At 58.0% G+C, this 18,464-nt stretch overlaps 2 protein-coding genes across 5 annotated transcripts; both read right to left on the reverse strand.

The window, feature by feature from the left end:
- Positions 1-4,750: 4,750 nt before the first annotated feature.
- Positions 4,751-11,909, reverse strand: LOC310888388 (uncharacterized protein). The gene is made up of 3 exons (XM_083815022.1): positions 11,545-11,909; positions 8,257-8,322; positions 4,751-6,170 (listed from the first exon to the last, which is right to left on the reverse strand). The coding sequence occupies exons 2-3, from the start codon at positions 8,312-8,314 to the stop codon at positions 5,305-5,307; spliced, it is 924 nt and encodes a 307-aa protein (XP_083671148.1). The 5' UTR covers positions 8,315-8,322; positions 11,545-11,909; the 3' UTR covers positions 4,751-5,304.
- An 859-nt stretch (positions 11,910-12,768) lies between these two features.
- Positions 12,769-18,456, reverse strand: LOC310888377 (uncharacterized protein). Of its 4 annotated transcripts, none has more exons than XR_014575893.1 (4): positions 18,274-18,456; positions 18,110-18,174; positions 13,406-16,562; positions 12,769-13,035 (listed from the first exon to the last, which is right to left on the reverse strand). XR_014575893.1 is itself a non-coding variant. In XM_083815005.1 (3 exons), exons 1-3 carry the CDS (start codon positions 18,277-18,279, stop codon positions 14,069-14,071), a joined length of 2,565 nt encoding a protein of 854 aa, XP_083671131.1. In that variant the 5' UTR covers positions 18,280-18,456; the 3' UTR covers positions 12,769-14,068. The 4 variants fall into 4 exon arrangements, 1 of the variants encoding a protein (XP_083671131.1); XR_014575894.1 differs by having other exon boundaries at positions 12,769-13,344; XR_014575895.1 differs by having other exon boundaries at positions 12,769-13,147; positions 13,251-16,562.
- Between the last annotated feature and the right edge of the window lie 8 nt (positions 18,457-18,464).

Below are 18,464 nucleotides of genomic sequence, written 5' to 3' on the forward strand. Positions count from 1 at the left end.
ACAACCCCACGGCCCCACAACCCCGTGGTGCCACCACCCCATGGTGTCCCCAACCCCATGGTGTCACCACCCCACGGCCCCATAACCCCATGGTGTCCACCACCCCATGGTGTCCCCACCCCGTGGTGTCCACCACCCCATGGTGTCCCCAACCCCTTGACCCCACACCGCCCGACCCCACAACGCGATGACCCCACAACCCAATGACCCCACAACCCCGTGGTGTCACCACCCCACGGCCCCACAACCCCACGGTGTCACCACCCCATGGTGTCCCCAAACCCGTGGTGACACCACCCCATGGTCCAACCGCCCCACGACCCCACAACCTCATCCCATAACCCCATGGCCCCATAACCCCGTGGTGCCACCACCCCAAGGTGTCCCCAACCCCATGGTGTCCCCACCCCATGGTGTCCCCACCCCATGGTGTCCCCAACCCCATGGTGTCTACCACCCCATGGTGTCCCCACCCCATGGTGTCCCCAACCCCATGGTGTCCACCACCCCATGGTGTCCCCAACCCCTTGACCCCACAACCCCCCCGACCCCACAACCCCCCCATTTGGAGTCCGTCCCGGACGTGACAGCCCAGGGGGGGATGTCCCCGGTGTCACCTCCGCCCCCGGTTGGCCTCGGGGGTGACGTGGACTTCCCACCGGCGGCCCCGTCCCCGCGGGGACCCGGCGCTGTCCCCACCCCGGAAGCGGCCGCGGTTTTGGGTTCCTTCCTGGGGGGGGGGGGGGGAGGGGGGGCGGCTTCCTGCTCCCCGGGGACCATGGCGGGGGGGGGGGGGAGGGAGCTGGGTGGGGCCGGGTGGCCCCAAACTTCTCCGTCTGGTCGGCCGGCCGGCACCAAACGGCTCCAGGTGTCTCCAAACGGCTTCAAACTTCTCCAAATACGTCCGAACTTCTCGGAACTTCTCCAGAGTTCTCCAAAGTTCTCCAAAGTTCTTCAAAGTTCTCCAAAGTTCTCCAAAGTTCTCCATCCCAACTCCAAAAATCGCCATCCCATCCCCAAACATCTCCGTCCCACCTCCAAACATCTCCAAACATCTCCATCCACTCGTCCATCCCATCCCCAAACATCTCCAGACACCTCCAAACACCTCCAGACATCTCCAAACATCTCCAAAGTTCTCCAAAGTTCTCCAAACTTCTGCATCCCAACTCCAAAAATCTCCATCCCGTCCCCAGACATCTCCAGACGCCTCCAAACATCTCCATCCATCCATCCGGTCATCCATCCCATCACCAAACACCTTGAGACACCTTCAAACATCTCCAAACATCTCCATCCACTCGTCCATCCCATCCCCAAACATCTCCAGACACCTCCAAACATCTCAAAACACCTCCAAATATCTCCAGACACCTCCAAACCTCTCCAAACATCTCCAAAGTTCTCCATCCCAACTCCAAAAATCGCCATCCCACCTCCAAACATCTCCGTCCCACCTCCAAACATCTCCGTCCCACCTCCAAACATCTCCAAACATCTCCATCCGTCCATCCGGTCGGCCATCCCATCACCAAACACCTTGAGACACCTCCAAACATCTCCAAACTTCTCCAAAAGTCTCCAAAAGTCTCCAAAGTTCTCCATCCCAACTCCAAAAGTCTCCATCCTGCCCCCAAGCATCTCCGTCCCACCTCCAAACATCGCCATACATCTCCATCCACTCGTCCATCCCATCCCCAAACACCTCCAGACACCTCCAAACATCTCCAAACATCTCCAGACACCTCCAAACATCTCCAAAGTTCTCCAAACTTCTCCATCCCAACTCCAAAAATCTCCGTCCCATCCCCAAACATCTCCAGACACCTCCAAACATCTCCAGACACCTCCAAACATCTCAAAACACCTCCAAACATCTCCAAAGTTCTCCATCCCAACTCCAAAAATCTCCGTCCCGTCCCCAAACATCTCCGTCCCACCTCCAAACTTCTCCAAACTTCTCCAAACTTCTCCATCCACTCGTCCATCCCATCCCCAAACATCTCCAGACACCTCCAGACATCTCCAAACATCTCCAAACTTCTCCAAAATTCTCCAAACTTCTCCATCCCAACTCCAAAAATCTCCATCCCATCTCCAAACATCTCCGTCCCACCTCCAAACATCTCCAAACATCTCCATCCACTCGTCCATCCCATCCCCAAACATCTCCAGACACCTCCAAACACCTCCAGACATCTCCAAACATCTCCAAAGTTCTCCAAAGTTCTCCAAACTTCTCCATCCCAACTCCAAAAATCTCCATCCCATCTCCAAACACCTCCAAACACCTCCATCCGTCCATCCGGTCGTCCATCCCATCACCAAACACCTCCAGACACCTCCAAACATCTCCAGACACCTCCAAACACCTCCAAACATCTCCATCCACTCGTCCATCCCCTCCCCAAACATCTCCAGACACCTCCAAACACCTCCAGATATCTCCAAACATCTCCATCCGTCCATCCGGTCGTCCATCCCATCACCAAACACCTTGAGACACCTCCAAACATCTCCAAACATCTCCATCCACTCGTCCATCCCATCTCCAAACACCTCCAGACACCTCCAAACATCTCAAAACACCTCCAAACATCTCCAAAGTTCTCCAAACTTCTTCATCCCATCTCCAAACATCTCCAGAACATCCCAGGTCCCTCAAACATCTCCAGAACATCTCCATCCTTCCGTCCATCCCCCCATCCATCCATCTCCATCCACCTCCAGACATCTCACCCACCCACCCACCCATTCCCAGATGCCCTCAAACATCTCCAGAACATCTCCAGAACGTCCCAGGTCCCTCAAACGTCCCCGGAACATCTCCAGAACGTCACCCGTCCACCACCCATCCATCGCCCGTCACCCACAGGTCCACCGACGATCACCGGCGGGCGAGGAGAAGACACGGGCCAGGCCCTCACCAAAGACCCCTCTGGAGGAACCACCACCGCCTCCACCTCCGTCCTCCTCCAGGTGGTCCTCGACCATCTGCTGGGGCTCCACGGACCTCCCCGGCCACCCACATCTCCTCCCAGTCCCCCCCCAGTCCCTCCCAGTCCCCTCCCAGTCCCTCCCAGTCCCTCCCAGTCCCCCCCCAGTCCCTCCCAGTCCCTCCCAGTCCCCCCCAGACCACACCTCGGTGCCACCCCAGCCCCTTTATTGCTGCCGCAGAGGCCCAAGCACGGCGACGCCCCCCCCCCCCCCCCAGATGTCCCCACGGTGGCCCCAGATGTCCTCGTGGTGGCCCCACGGTGTCTTCAGGTGTCCCCACGGTGGCTTCATCTGTCCCCAGATGTCCCCACGGTGGCTCCTGGTGGCCCCACGGTGCCTCCTGGTGGCCCCAGACGTCCCCACGGTGTCTCCAGGGGTCCCCAAGGCATCTCCCGGTGTCCCCAGGAGCCACACCTGAGGTTCTACCATGGTTTGGTGGCCACCATACCACAACACCATGATGTTCCTCGGGTTCCTAGCTGGACGCCATGATGGTTGAGCACCCTACTGAGGTCCCGGCCCCCATCCCGACCTCCCAAGTCCATAGTCCACCTCTAACTACCTACTGGAGCCACATTTGAGGTTCTACCATGGTTTGGTGGCCACCACACCACAACTCCAAGAGCGTTCTTTAGGTTCTAAGCTGGACGCCATGATGGTAGAGCACCCCGTTGAGGTCCTGGCACCCATCCCGACCTCCCAAGTCCATAATCCACCTCGAGATGGTTCCAGGGACGACATTTGAGGTTCTACCATGGTTTGGTGGCCACCATACCGCGACACCAAGAGAGTTCCTTAGGTTCTAAGCTGGACGCCATGATGGTTGAGCACCCTACTGAGGTCCCGGCACCCATCCCGACCTCCCAAGTCCATCATTCACCTCAATATGGTTCCAGGGACGACATTTGAGGTTCTACCACGGTTTGGTGGCCACCATACCACAACTCCATGGTGTTCCTCGGGTTCTAAGCTGGACGCCATGATGGTTGAGCACCCTATTGAGGTCCCGGCACCCATCCCGACCTCCCAAGTCCATAGTCCACCTCTAACTACCTACTGGAGCCACATTTGAGGTTCTACCATGGTTTGGTGGCCACCACACCACAACACCATGGTGTTCCTCGGGTTCCTAGCTGGACGCCATGATGGTGGAGCACCCCGTTGAGGTGCTGGGACCCACCCTGACCTCCCAAGTCCGTATTTGACCTCCACGTGTCTCCAGGGTCAACATTTGAGGTTCTACCACGGTTTGGTGGCCACCATGCCACAACACCAAGAGCGTTCCTTGGGTTCTAAGCTGGACGCCATCATGGTGGAGGACCCTGTTGAGGTCCCGGCACCCATCCCGACCTCCCAAGTCCATAATCCACCTCGAGATGGTTCCAGGGACGGCATTTGAGGTTCTACCACGGTTTGGTAGCCACCACACCACAACTCCAAGAGCGTTCCTTGGGTTCTAAGCTGGACGCCATGATGGTGGAGCACCCTATTGAGGTCCCGGCACCCATCCCGACCTCCCAAGTCCATAGTCCACCTCTAACTACCTACTGGAGCCACATTTGAGGTTCTACCATGGTTTGGTGGCCACCATATCACAACTCCATGGTGTTCCTTGGGTTCCTAGCTGGACGCCATGATGGTGGAGCACCCCATTGAGGTGCTGGGACCCTTCCTGACCTCCCAAGTCCGTATTTGTCCTCCACGTGTCTCCAGGGTCAACACTCGAGGTTCTACCACGGTTTGGTGGCCACCATACCACAACTCCAAGAGCGTTCCTTGGGTTCTAAGCTGGACGCCATGATGGTTGAGCACCCTACTGAGGTCCCGGCACCCATCCCAACCTCCCAAGTCCATCATCCACCTCGAGATGGTTCCAGGGACGGCATTTGAGGTTCTACCATGGTTTGGTGGCCACCATACCACGACACCAAGAGCGTTCCTTAGGTTCCTAGCTGGACGCCATGATGGTTGAGCACCCTGTTGAGGTGCTGGGACCCACCCTGACCTCCCAAGTCGGTATTTGACCTCCACGTGTCTCCAGGGTCAACATTTGAGGTTCTACCATGGTTTGGTGGCCACCATACCACAACACCATGCTGTTCCTCGGGTTCCTAGCTGGACGCCATGATGGTGGAGCACCCCGTTGAGGTGCTGGGACCCACCCTGACCTCCCAAGCCCATCGCCCACCTCTAGGGACAACACTCGAGGTTCCACCACGGTTTGGTGGCCACCACACCGCGACACCGCGATGTTCCTCGGGTTCCTCAGACGACCGCCGCGACGTCGGACCACCCGGTGCCCACCTCCTAGGGGACCCCGCAAGCCGGCTCCTCCCCTTCCTCGGGGTGCCCCTTGAGGTGCCGGGTGAACTGGGGCTTGTAGCGGAAGCGCTTGCCGCAGCGGGCGCAGCCGTAGGGCTTCTCGCCGGTGTGGATGCGCCGGTGCTTGACCAGGTTGGAGGAGACGCAGAAGCTCTTGCCGCAGGCGCCGCAGCGGAAGGGGCGCTCGCCGGTGTGGGTGCGCTGGTGCTCGATGAGGGTGGAGCTCTGGCCGAAGGCCTTGCCGCACTCGCCGCAGCGGTAGGGCCGCTCGCCGGTGTGGGTGCGCTGGTGGGAGGCCAGGTGGGTCTTCTTCTTGAAGCGCTTGGGGCACTGCGGGCAGGAGAAGGGCTTCTCGCCCGTGTGGGTCCTCTCGTGCTTGACCAGGTTGGAGCTGAGGCTGAAGGCCTTGCCGCAGCGGCCGCAGCCGTAGGGCTTCTCGCCGGTGTGGGTGCGGAGGTGCTTGACCAGGTTGGAGGTCCTGCCGAAGGTCCTCCCGCACTCCGGGCAGGAGAAAGGGGTCTCGCCGGTGTGGGTGCGCCGGTGTTCGGTCAAGGTGGAGCTGCGGCTGAAGGTCCGGGAGCAGGTGGGACAGGCGTAGGGCTTCTCGCCGGTGTGGGTGCGGAGGTGCTCGGCCAAGGTGGAGCTCCTGCCGAAGCTCTTGGGGCACCGGGGGCAGGAGAAGGGCCTCTCGCCCGTGTGGGTGCGCTGGTGCTCCAGGAGGTTGGAGCTCTGGCCGAAGGTCCTCCCGCACTCGGTGCAGCGGTAGGGTTTGGAGCGGCGCTCGCCGGCTTCCAGGAGGCCCAGGAGGTTGATGAAGCCGCTGGGGTGGTCTCCGGGGGGCGTCGGTGGTGCTGCGGGGGGGGGAAACGGGGAGGAGAAGGGTCGGGGGGGCGGGTTGGGGCTGAGGAACCCGCGGGTTCTCCGTGGAGAACGTCCGGTGGGTCATCAAGCAACCATGTGGAGATGTTCTCCATGGAGGAACATCTCATAGTAGGTCAACATATGGCCGTGTAGAGATGTTCCTCCACGGAGAACATCTTGGTGGGTCATCAACCAACCATGTGGAGATGTTCTCCGTGGAGGAACATCTCATAGGAGGTCAACGTATGGCCATGTAGAGAGGTTCCTCCATGGAGAACGTCTGGTGGGTCATCAAACAACGATGTAGAGGTGTTCCACCATGGAGGAACATCTCATAGTAGGTCAAGTTATGGCCACATAGAGATGTTCCTCCATGGAGAACGTCTGGTGGGTCATCAAACAACCATGTGGAGATGTTCTCCATGGAGGAACATCTCATAGGAGGTCAAGGTATGGCCATGTAGAGATGTTCCTCCATGGAGAACGTCTTGGTGGGTCATCAACCAACCATGTGGAGATGTTCTCCGTGGAGGAACATCTCATAGGAGGTCAACGTATGGCCATGTAGAGATGTTCCTCCACAGAGAACGTCTTGGTGGGTCATCAACCAACCATGTGGAGATGTTCTCCGTGGAGGAAAATCTCATAGGAGGTCAAGGTATGGCCATGTAGAGAGGTTCCTCCATGGAGAACGTCTGGTGGGTCATCAAACAACCATGTGGAGATGTTCTCCATGGAGAAACATCTCATAGTAGGTCATAATATGGTCATGTAGAGATGTTCCCCCATGGAGAACATCTGGTAGGTCATCGTGTGACCATGTAGAGGTGTTCTCCGTGGAGAAACATCTCATAGTAGGTCAACATATGGCCATGTAGACATGTTCCTCGATGGAGAACGTCTGGTGGGTCATCGTGTGACCATGTAGAGGTGTTCTCCATGGAGAACATCTCATAGGAGGTCAAGGTATGGCCGTGTAGAGGTGTTCCTCCACAGAGAACGTCTTGGTGGGTCATCAACCAACCATGTGGAGATGTTCTCCGTGGAGGAACATCTCATAGGAGGTCAACGTATGTCCGTGTAGAGATGTTCCTCCATGGAGAACGTCTTGGTGGGTCATCAACCAACCATGTGGAGATGTTCTCCATGGAGGAACATCTCATAGGAGGTCAACATATGGCCGTGTAGAGATGTTCCTCCATGGAGAACGTCTTGGTGGGTCATCAACCAACCATGTGGAGATGTTCTCCGTGGAGGAACATCTCATAGGAGGTCAAGGTATGGCCATGTAGAGAGGTTCCTCCATGGAGAACGTCTGGTGGGTCATCAACCAACCATGTGGAGATGTTCTCCATGGAGGAACATCTCATAGGAGGTCAACATATGGCCATGTAGAGATGTTCCTCCATGGAGAACGTCTTGGTGGGTCATCAACCAACCATGTGGAGATGTTCTCCGTGGAGGAACATCTCATAGGAGGTCAACGTATGGCCATGTAGAGAGGTTCCTCCATGGAGAACGTCTGGTGGGTCATCAAACAACCATGTGGAGATGTTCTCCATGGAGAACGTCTCGTGGTAGGTCAACGTAAGACCATGTAGAGGCGTTCCTCCATGGAGAACATCTCATAGTAGGTCTATATATGGCCATGTGGAGATGTTCTCCATGGAGGAACGCCTCTACATGGTCACACGATGACCCACCAGATGTTCTCCATGGAGGAACGTCTCCTGGTGGGTCACCCACGACCACCTTGAGATGTTCCTCCATGGAGAACGTCTCCTGGTGGATCACCCATGACCACGTCACGACGTTCCTCCACGGAGAACGTCTCCTGGTGGGTCACCCATGACCACATCATGAAGTTCCTACATGGAGAACATCTCCTGGTGGGTCACCCACGTCAACCTTGAGATGTTCCTCCACGGAGAACATCTCCTGGTGGCCACCCGTGACCACGAAGGGCCACTCCCAGCAGAAGACCACCCCTTTTTGTGTTTTTTTTCCCCAAATTCCCGCCTTTTTGCCCCAAAACCCCCCCGTCCCCGAGGAGCTCCCCGCGCCCCGTGTCCTCACCTGCGCCGCGGGGCTCGCTGGGGACGGCCCCATCCTGCCGGGGACCCCCGGCCTCCATGGCGGCGCCTGCCGAAACGGGGCAAAAAAGGGCAAAAATGAGAAAAAAAAAAAAAAGCTCTTTTATTTGCTATTTTTTACCCCAAACCGGTCCGTTTTTGCCCCAAAATCCCCCTCGTCTGGGGCGCGTTACGGGCGCCAAACCTCCTGCTCTCGCCCCGAAAAAGCCTCCTTTGGTTTTCGCCTTTTTTCACCCCAAAATGTAACCCCACAAATTCATTAATTTTGCACCCCTACACCTGAGAGCAATCGTCCCGTTTTCCCCCTTTTTCACCCCAAAAGACAATCCCAAAAATTAGTTAATTTTGCACTCCTACAACTGAGAGCATTTAGCCCAATTTCCTCCCTTTTCACCCCAAAACACAATCCCCAAAATTAATTAATTTTGCACCCCTACACCTGAAAGCAATCGTCTCATTTTCCCCCTTTTTCACCCCAAAAGACAATCCCCACAATTAATTAATTTTGCACCCTTATACCTGAGAGCAATTGGCTCAATTTCTTCCCTTTTCATCCCAAAACACAATCCCCAAAATGAATTAATTTTGCACCCCTACACCTGAAAGCAATTGGCCCAATTTCCTCCGTTTTCACCCCAAAACACGATCCCGAAAATTAATTTTGCACCCCTACACCTGAGAGCAATTGGCCCAGTTTCTTCCCTTTTCACCCCAAAATACAATCCCCAGAATGAATTAATTCTGCACCCCGATTCCTGAGAGCCATCACCCCATTTTTGCCCTTTTTCACCCCAAAAAACAATCCCAAAAATCAGTTATTTTTGCACCCCTACATCCGAGAGCCATTGGCCCAATTTCTTCCCTTTTCACCCCAAAAGGCAATCCCCACAATTAATTAATTCTGCACCCCGATTCCTGAGAGCCATCACCCCATTTTTACCCTTTTTCACCCCAAAAAACAATCCCCAAAATTAGTTAATTTTGCACCCTTACACCTGAGAGCAATTGGCCCAATTTCTTCCCTTTTCACCCCAAAACACAATCCCAAAAATTAGTTAATTTTGCACCCCTACACCTGACAGCAATTGGCTCAATTTCCCCCTTTTTCACCCCAAAACACAAACCCCAAAATTAATTAATTCCGCACCCCGATTCCTGAGAGCCATCACCCCATTTTTGCCCTTTTTCACCCCAAAAAACAATCCCCAAAATTAGTTAATTTTGCACCCCTACACCTGAAACCAATTGGCCCAATTTCCTCCGTTTTCACCCCAAAACACAATCCCCAAAATTAATTAATTTTGCACCCCTACACCTGAGAGCAATTGGCCCAATTTCCTCCCTTTTCACCCCAAAATGCGATCCCCACAATTAATTAATTCCGCACCCCGATTCCTGAGAGCCTTCACCCCATTTTTGCCCTTTTTCACCCCAAAAGACAATCCCCAAAATTAGTTAATTTTGCACCCTTACACCTGAAACCAATCGTCCCGTTTTCCCCCTTTTTCACCCCAAAATGCAATCCCCAAAATTAATTAATTCTGCACCCCGATTCCTGAGAGCCATCACCCCATTTTTGCCCTTTTTCACCCCCAAAAATAATCCCAAAAATTAGTTAATTTTGCACCCCTACACCTGAAAGCAACCGTCCCATTTTCCCCCTTTTTCACCCCAAAATGCAATCCCCAAAATTAATTCCACACCCCCATTCCTGAGAGCCATCACCCCATTTTTGCCCTTTTTCACCCCAAAAAACAATCCCAAAAATTAGTTAATTTTGCACCCCTACACCTGAAAGCAATTGGCCCAATTTCCTGCCTTTTCACCCCAAAACACAATCCCCAAAATTAATTAATTTTGAACCCCTACACCTGAAAGCAATCGTCCCATTTTCCCCCTTTTTCACCCCAAAATGCGATCCCCACAATTAATTCCGCACCCCCATTCCTGACAGCCATCACCCCATTTCCTCCCTTTTTCACCCCAAAAAACAATCCCCAAAATTAGTTAATTTTGCACTCCTACAACTGAGAGCATTTAGCCCAATTTCCTCCCTTTTCACCCCAAAACATAACCCCCAAATTAGTTAATTTTGCACCCCCACGCTTAGGAGCAATTGACCTGTTTTCACCCTATTTCACCCCAAAACCTAATCCTCCAGATTTGTTAATTTTGCACTCTCCCCACCCCGGGACTAATTATCCCATTTCTCCCATTTTCCCCCCCAAAACACAATCCTCACAATTAATTAATCCGGCCCCCCTGACACCCACAATAAGTTACCCCATTTCCCTTGTTTTTTACCCCAAAATAGCCCCCCCCTTATTTTTAAACCCTAATCCCGCATGTCCTGAAGCAATCAGCCCATTTTCACCCTTTTTTACCCCAAAATGCAATCCACGCGATGAATCAATCCCGCACCTTAATTCCTGAAGGCAATCGGCCCGATTTCCCCCCTTTTCACCCCAAAATTCGACCCCCCAAACTAGTTAATTTTGCCCCCCCGCCCCATGCAGCAATCATCCCGATTTCCCTTCTTTTCACCCCAAAACAGAACCCCGACAATGAGTTAATTTTGCTCCCCCCCCTACCCCGGAGCAGTCGGCCCAATTTCCTCCTTTTTCAACCCAAAAGTCCCTCCCACCAGCGGTTAACCCCTCTCCTGCCGGCCCAGCAGCAATCGTCCCATTTTCCCCCCTTTTCACCCCAAAACACGATCCCCACAATTAGTTAATTTTACAGACCCCCCCACCCTATAACAACGGGCCCAAATTCCTCCTTTTTCACCCCAAAAAGCAATCCGCACCGTTAACTAACCCCCCATCCTGCATGCCCGGCAGATTTTTTTCCCATTTTCCCCCTTATTCACACAAAAATACAATCCCCCAAACTACCTAATTTTGCACCCCCACCCCGTTGTAGCAGTCACCCCGATTTCTCCTCTTTTCACCCCAAAACACAATCCTGACAATTAGTAAATTTTGCACCCCTCTACCTGAGAGCGACCGGCCCAATTTCCTGCTTTTTCACCCCAAAACGCCCTCCCACAAACAGTTAATTCCTCTCCCAGCCTGCTCAGCAGCAATCGGCCCATTTTCCCCCTTTTTCACCCTAAAACGCAATGCCCACATTTAGTTCATTCCGCGCCTCCCCACCTGAAAACCAACAGCCCGATTTCCCCTTTTTTCACCCCAAAATGCCCTCCCGTAAGCATTCAGCCCCCCCCTCCCGCCCTCCCCGCAGCCATCGGCCCATTTTCCCCGTTTCTCACCCCAAAACGCAATCCACGCGCCGCTTAACTCCCCCGGCCACTCGCCGCCAGCGATCGGCCCGTTTTTGCCCTTTTTCACCCCAAATCCGATGGGGACGGATTCACGAGAGCCGCAGCAGCTCCCTGGCACCGGTGGGCCCCAATCCGGGCGTTTTTTCACCCAAAACGGGGTCGTTTTTTTTGCCGGCCCTGACAATGGTGGCGGGCGAGCGGCGTTTCCTGCCGCAAAGGCTCCCGGGGACACGGGAAGGCCACCGGGCTCCCAGTCCCTCCCAGTGCCTCCCAGTGCCTCCCAGTACCTCCCAGCATCCCCCCACACCTCCTCCCAGTGCTCCCAGTATCCCTCCAATACCTCCCAGTGCCCCCCAAATCCCTCCCAGTACCCCCCAGTGTTCCCCCAAAATGCCCCCCCCAGTGTTCCCAGTCCCTCCCAGTGCCTCCCAGTAACACCCAGTGTCCCCCCAAACCTCCCCCCAGTGCTCCCAGTATCCCTCCAATACCTCCCAGTGCCCCACAGATCCCTCCCAGTACCCCCTGGTGTTCCCCCAAAACGCCCTCCCAGTGCTCCCAGTACCTCCCAGTTCCTCCCAGTGCCCCCAATACCCTCCAGTGTCTCTCCCAAACCTCCTCCCAGTGCTCCCAGTACCCCTCAAATCCCTCCCAGTTGCTCCCAGTACCCCTGAAATCCCTCCCAGTGCTCCCAGAAGCCCAAAAATCCCTCCCAAACCTCTTCCCAGTGCTCCCAGTACCCCCAAAATCCCTCCCAGAGCTCCCAGTAACCCTCAGTGTCCCTCCCAAACCTCCTTCCTGTGCTCCCAGTACCCCTGAAATCCCTCCCAGTAAACCCCCAAGCCACCCCCGGTGCACCTCCAACACCTCCCAGTGCTCCCAGTACCCCTCAAATCCCTCCCAGTGCTCCCAGTAACACTTAAAGTCCTCCCAAACCTCCTCCCCGTGCTCCCAGTACCCCTCAAATCCCTCCCAGTGCTCCCACTATCCCTCCAATACCTCCCAGTACCCCCCCAAATCCCTCCCACTATCCCCCAGTGTTCCCCAAACCCCCTCCCAGTGCTCCCAGTTCCCCACCCCAGTAACCCCCAAGCTACCCCCAGTCCTCACCCCCTGAACCTCCCTCCCAGTGCTCCCAGTGCCCCTCCAACACCTCCCAGTGCTCCCAGCACCCCCAAAAATCCCTCCCAGTGCTCCCAGTATGGCCCAGAGCAGCAGCGTTCACCAGGATTTATTGGGGTGGTGGGGACGGGGGACAGGGGGACACGGGGACAAGGGGGACAGGGGGGTCTTGGGGACATGGGGACACCGGGATATGGGGTCTTGGGGACATGGGGATGGGACGGGGACACGGGGTTCTCCAAGACAAAGCCATGGCTTTGGGCCACCTTGAAGGTCTTGAGATGGTTCTCCAAGACGAAACCATGGCTTTGGGCCACCATAACGGAGATGAAACCATGGCCTTGGGCCACCTTGATGGACCTTGAAGCTCTTGAGATGGTTCTACGAGACGAAACCAGGACTTTGGGCCACCGTGATGGACCTGGAAGTTCTTGAGATGTTTCTCCAAGATGAAGCCATGGCTTTGGGCCACCTTGATGGACCTTGAGATCGTTCTCCAAGACGAAACCATGACTTTGGGCCTCCTTGAAGATTGTGAGATGGTTCTTCAAGGCGAAACCACGGCTTTGGGCCACCTTGAAGGTCTTGAGATGGTTCTCCAAGAGGAAACCATGGCTTTGGGCCACCATAATGTAGACGAAACCATGTCCTTGGGCCACCTTGATGGACCTCGAAGTTCTTGAGATGGTTCTCCAAGACAAAACCACGGCTTTGGGCCACCGTGATGGACCTGGAAGTTCTTGAGATGTTTCTCCAAGAGGAAATCATGGCTTTGGGCCACCTTGAAGGTCTTGAGATGGTTCTCCAAGAGGAAACCATGACTTTGGGCCACCGTGATGGACCTGGAAGTTCTTGAGACGGTTCTACAAGATGAAACCATGGCTTTGGGCCACCTTGAAGGTCTTGAGATGGTTCTCCAAGACAAAACCATGACTTTGGGCCACCATAACGTAGACAAAACCATGACTTTGGGCTACCATGGTGGACCTTGAAGTTCTTGAGATGGTTCTCCAAGACGAAACCGTGGCTCTGGGCCACCTTGAAGATCATGAGATGGTTCTTCAAGGCGAAACCATGGCTTTGGGCCACCATAATGGACCTGGAAGGTCTTGAGATGATTCTTCAAGACTAAACCATGACTTTGGGCCACCATAACGTAGACAAAACCATGGCTTTGGGCCACCCTGATGAACCTCAAAGTTCTTGAGATGGTTCTCCGAGACGAAACCACGGCTTTGGGCCACCTTGAAGTTCTTGAGATGGTTCTTCAAGGCGAAACCATGGCTTTGGGCCATCATAACTGACCCGGAACTTCTTGAGATGTTTCCCCAGGCCGAAACCACGGCCTCGGCCACACCGAGGGTCCCGTCCCGCGCCGGTTCGGGCGCCGTCCTCACGCCAGGTGGGTGCGCTGGTGCTTGCTGAAGGCCGAGCTCCACCCGAAGGTCTTCCCGCACTGGCCGCAGCGGTAGGGCCGCTCGCCGGTGTGGGTGTGCCGGTGCTCCAGGAGGTTGGCGCTCTGCCGGAAGCTCTTGCCGCAGTCGCCGCAGCGGTAGGGCCGCTCGCCGGTGTGGGTGCGCCGGTGCTTGGCCAGGTGGGAGTTTTGGCAGAAGCTTTTGCCGCAGAGCCCGCAGGTGTAGGGCCGCTCGCCGGTGTGGGTGCGCTGGTGCTGGATGAGGTTGGAGCTCTGCCGGAAGCTCTTGCCGCACTCGGTGCAGCGGTAGGGCCGCTCGCCGGTGTGGGTCAGCCGGTGCTTGGCCAGGTAGGACCCGAGGGCGAAGCCCTTGCCGCAGAGAGGGCAGAAGTGGCGCCGGGCGGCGCCGTGGGTCCGCCGGTGCTCGGCCAGGTTGGAGCTCTGGCTGAAGATCTTGCCGCACTCAGGGCACTTGTAGGGCTTCTCGCCGGTGTGGGTCACCTGGTGGCGGAGGAGCTTGGAGCTCTGCCCGAAGGCTTTGCCGCACTCGGGGCACTTGTAGGGTTTGGCGGGCGGGCGGCAGGCGCGGAGGTGCCGGGCCAGCCGGCAGCTCCAGAAGAAGGAGGCGCCGCAGTGGGGACAACCCAAGGGTTGCTCGGGCTGGTGGTGCCGCAAGCCGGCCGGTTGGGCGTAGGACTTGCCGCAGGCCTCGCAGCGGTAGGGTTTGGCCGCCGCGCCGTGCCGCCGGCGCCGGTGCCGGGCCAGTTGGGCGCTGCCCTCGAAGCGCTCGGGGCAGAGGGGGCAGGAGAAGGAGCCGGCGTGGGTCTGCCGGTGGAGGAGCAGGGTGGCGGCGTGGCGGAAGGCTTGGCCGCACTCTTCGCAGCGGTGCGGCCTCTCGGCGGCGGCGGCGCCGGGAGGGTCGGCGTCACCAGGTTCGGTGTCACCACGGGGTTTGGTGTCACCACAGGGTTTGGCGTCACCCCAGGGTTTGGCGTCACCCCAGGGTCTGGTGTCACCTTGAGTTTTGGTGTCACCATGAGTGTTAGCGTCACCAGGAGGCTTGGCACCGCCACGAAGGGCGCCGTCACCGTGACAGCCACTGCCGCCATGATGGTCACCGTCGCCATGGCCTTCGCCACCACCGTGAGGTTCATCATCGCCATGAGGTTCACCATGAGGTTCACCGTGACCATGAGGTTCACCACGAGGTTCACCACCACCACGAGGTTCTCCATCGCCATGACACTGACCATGAGGCTCCCCATCACCACGAGGTTCCCCATGACCATGAGGTCCACCATGACGTTCACCATGACGTTCACCATGACCATGAGGTTCACCATCACCATGAGGTTCACCATGACCATGTGGTCCACCACGACGTTCCCCATGACCATGAGGTTCACCATCACCACGAGGTTCCCCATGACCATGAGGTCCACCATGACCATGAGGTTCCCCATGACCATGAGGTCCACCATGACGTTCCCCATGACCATGAGGTTCACCACCACCATGAGGTTCACCACGAGGTTCACCACCACCACGAGGTTCACCATGACCATGAGGTCCACCATGACCATGAGGTTCCCCATGACCATGAGGTCCACCATGACGTTCACCATGACCATGAGGTTCACCATGACGTTCACCACCACCATGAGGTTCACCATGAGGTTCACCACCACCACGAGGTTCCCCACCACCGCACCGCTCCCCGCCGCCCCGAGGCTCCCCACCGCCCCCACCCCCACCCCCCCCACCCCCGCCGTGATCCTTCTCCCGGTGCGCCGCCAACGCCGAGGCCCGGCAGAACTGCCGCCCGCAATCCCGGCACCGCTGCCCGCCGCGGGCCCGCCGGTGCTTGGCCAAGTCGGAGCTGACGGCGAAGCGGCGCCCGCACTCGCCGCACCCGTAGGGCCGCTCGCCGGTGTGGGTCCGCCGGTGGGTGGCCAAGGTGGACTTGCGCCCGAAGGCCCTCCCGCACTCGGGGCAGCCGTAGGGCCGCTCGCCGGTGTGGGTGCGCCGGTGGTGGACCAGGGTGGAGCTCTGGCTGAAGCGGGCGCCGCACTGCCCGCATCGGTAGGGTTTCTCGCCGGTGTGGGTGCGTTGGTGCTCCAGGAGGGTGGAGCCGCGGCTGAAGGCCTTGCCGCACTCGCCGCAGGCGTGGGGCTTGGCGCCGGCGTGGCCTTTGCGGTGCTCCAGGAGGGAGGAGCTCCAGCCGAAGGCCTTGCCGCACTCGCCGCAGCGGTAGGGCCGCTCGCCCGTGTGCACCCGCCGGTGCTTCAGGAGGTTGGAGCTCTGGGCGAAGGCCTTGCCGCACTCGCCGCAGCGGTAGGGGCGGGGGGGGAGGTCTTCGCCGCTGCCTTCGGCCTCCTCCTCGCCCTCGTCCTCCTCCTCCTCCTCCTCCCCGTCCTCTTCGGCAAGGGGAGGGGGCGGCCTCGGCTGCGGGGCGCCGAGCGGCGGCGGGGAGCTGTGGGGTGGAGGAGGAGGGGGTTGGGTGTGGGGGGCACCCGTTGGGGGAGGGGGCGCTTTTGGGGGGGGAGGGAGGTTGTGGGGTGGGGGGAGGACGACTTGGGGACATCATCTCGGGGACGTCGGTCTTGGGGACGTCGGTCTTGGGGCGAGGGGCGTTATGGGGTGGGGGGAGGTGACGTCGGGGGACATCAACTTGGGGACATCATCAAGGGGACGTTGGTCTTGGGGTCATCGGTTTTGGGGTAAGGGAGGCCATGGGACATGGGGACATCAACTTGGGGACATCAACTTGGGGACATCAGTTTGGGGACATCATCAAGGGGACGTTGGTCTTGGGGTAAGGGAGGTCATGGGACATGGGGGAGGTGACGTTGGGGGACATCATCTTGGGGACATCGGTCTTGGGGACGTTGGTCTTGGGGTAAGGGAGGCCATGGGACATGGGGACGTCAACTTGGGGACATCATCTTGGGGACATCGGTCTTGGGGTTAGGGAGGTTCTGGGGTGGGGGGGAGGTGACGTTGGGGGACGTCAACTTGGGGACGTCATCAAGGGGACGTCGGTTTTGGGGTAAGGGAGGTCACGGGGTGGGGGGACCTCAATTTGGGGACATCATCTCGGGGACATCGATCTTGGGGACGTCGGTCTTGGGACTAGGGAGGTTACGGGGTGGGGGGACGTCAACTTGGGGACATCATCTTGGGGACGTCGGTCTTGGGGACGTCGGTCTTGGGGCGAGGGGCGTTATGGGGTGGGGGGAGGTGACGCTGGGGGACGTCAAGTTGGGGGGGGCATCATGGGGACGTTGGTCTTGGGGTCATCGGTTTTGGGGTAAGGGAGGCCATGGGACATGGGGACATCAACTTGGGGACATCAGTTTAGGGACATCGGTCTTGGGGACATCGGTCTTGGGGTTAGGGAGGTTCTGGGGTGTGGGGGGAGGTGACGGTGGGGGACGTCAACTTGGGGACGTCATCGAGGGGACGTCGGTTTTGGGGTAAGGGAGGTCACGGGGTGGGGGGACCTCAATTTGGGGACATCATCTTGGGGACATCGATCTTGGGGACGTCGGTCTTGGGACTAGGGAGGTTACGGGGTGGGGGGACGTCAACTTGGGGACATCATTTTGGGGACATCATCAAGGGGACGTTGGTCTTGGGGTAAGGGAGGCCATGGGACATGGGGGAGGTGACGTTGGGGGACATCATCTTGGGGACATCGGTCTTGGGGACGTTGGTCTTGGGGTAAGGGAGGCCATGGGACATGGGGACGTCAACTTGGGGACATCATCTTGGGGACGTCGGTCTTGGGGACGTCGGTCTTGGGGTTAGGGAGGTTCTGGGGTGGGGGGGAGGTGACGTTGGGGGACGTCAACTTGGGGACGTCATCGAGGGGACGTCGGTTTTGGGGCAAGGGAGGCCGCGGGCCGCGGCGACGTCACCCTGGGGACACCAAGGCCGTGTCCCCCTGTCCCCATGTCCCTCCCCCACCCGTTTTAGTGCCCCTCCCCCCCCCCCAACGCCCCCCGTCCTCTCCCCCACCTGGTGGCCACGCCGTCATCGCCGCCGTCATCGCCGTCGTCCTTGGGGACCGGAGGGGACCCAACCTGGATGGGGGGGACACATGACGTCACGGGGGGGGGGATGACGTCACCGTCAGGGCCCCCCCCCCTCCCCTCCCCCCTTCTCGGCGCCCCCCGGCTCACCTCCATTGTCCTCGTCCGCCGCCCCTCCCCCACCCCCGCCACCGGGGAGGTCAAAGGTCACGAGGGGGAGGGGCCCCGGGGGGTGGGGGAGGGGAGAGGTCAGAGGTCGCCCCGCCGCGTGACGTCACCGCCCGCCGCCTTTCGGGGCGCACCCCCCCTCCCCCCCCCCCGCCCCTCGGCGGCCTTCCTCC

The sequence above is a fragment of the Anser anser genome (assembly GCF_964211835.1).
Source record: "Anser anser genome assembly, chromosome: 34".
Taxonomy (NCBI): domain Eukaryota; kingdom Metazoa; phylum Chordata; class Aves; order Anseriformes; family Anatidae; genus Anser; species Anser anser.

Bases quoted from the DNA above. Each gene is read 5' to 3' on its own strand.
- LOC310888388 (XM_083815022.1), bottom strand. From the start codon at position 8,314: ATGGAGGCCGGGGGTCCCCGGCAGGATGGGGCCGTCCCCAGCGAGCCC. The intron at 6,171-8,256 runs GTGAGGACACGG...CCCCCCCCGCAG, and splicing joins CAGCGAGCCCCGCGGCGCAG to CACCACCGACGCCCCCCGGA.
- LOC310888377 (XM_083815005.1), bottom strand. The intron at 16,563-18,109 runs GTGGGGGAGAGG...TCCACCCCACAG, and splicing joins GATGACGGCGTGGCCACCAG to CTCCCCGCCGCCGCTCGGCG.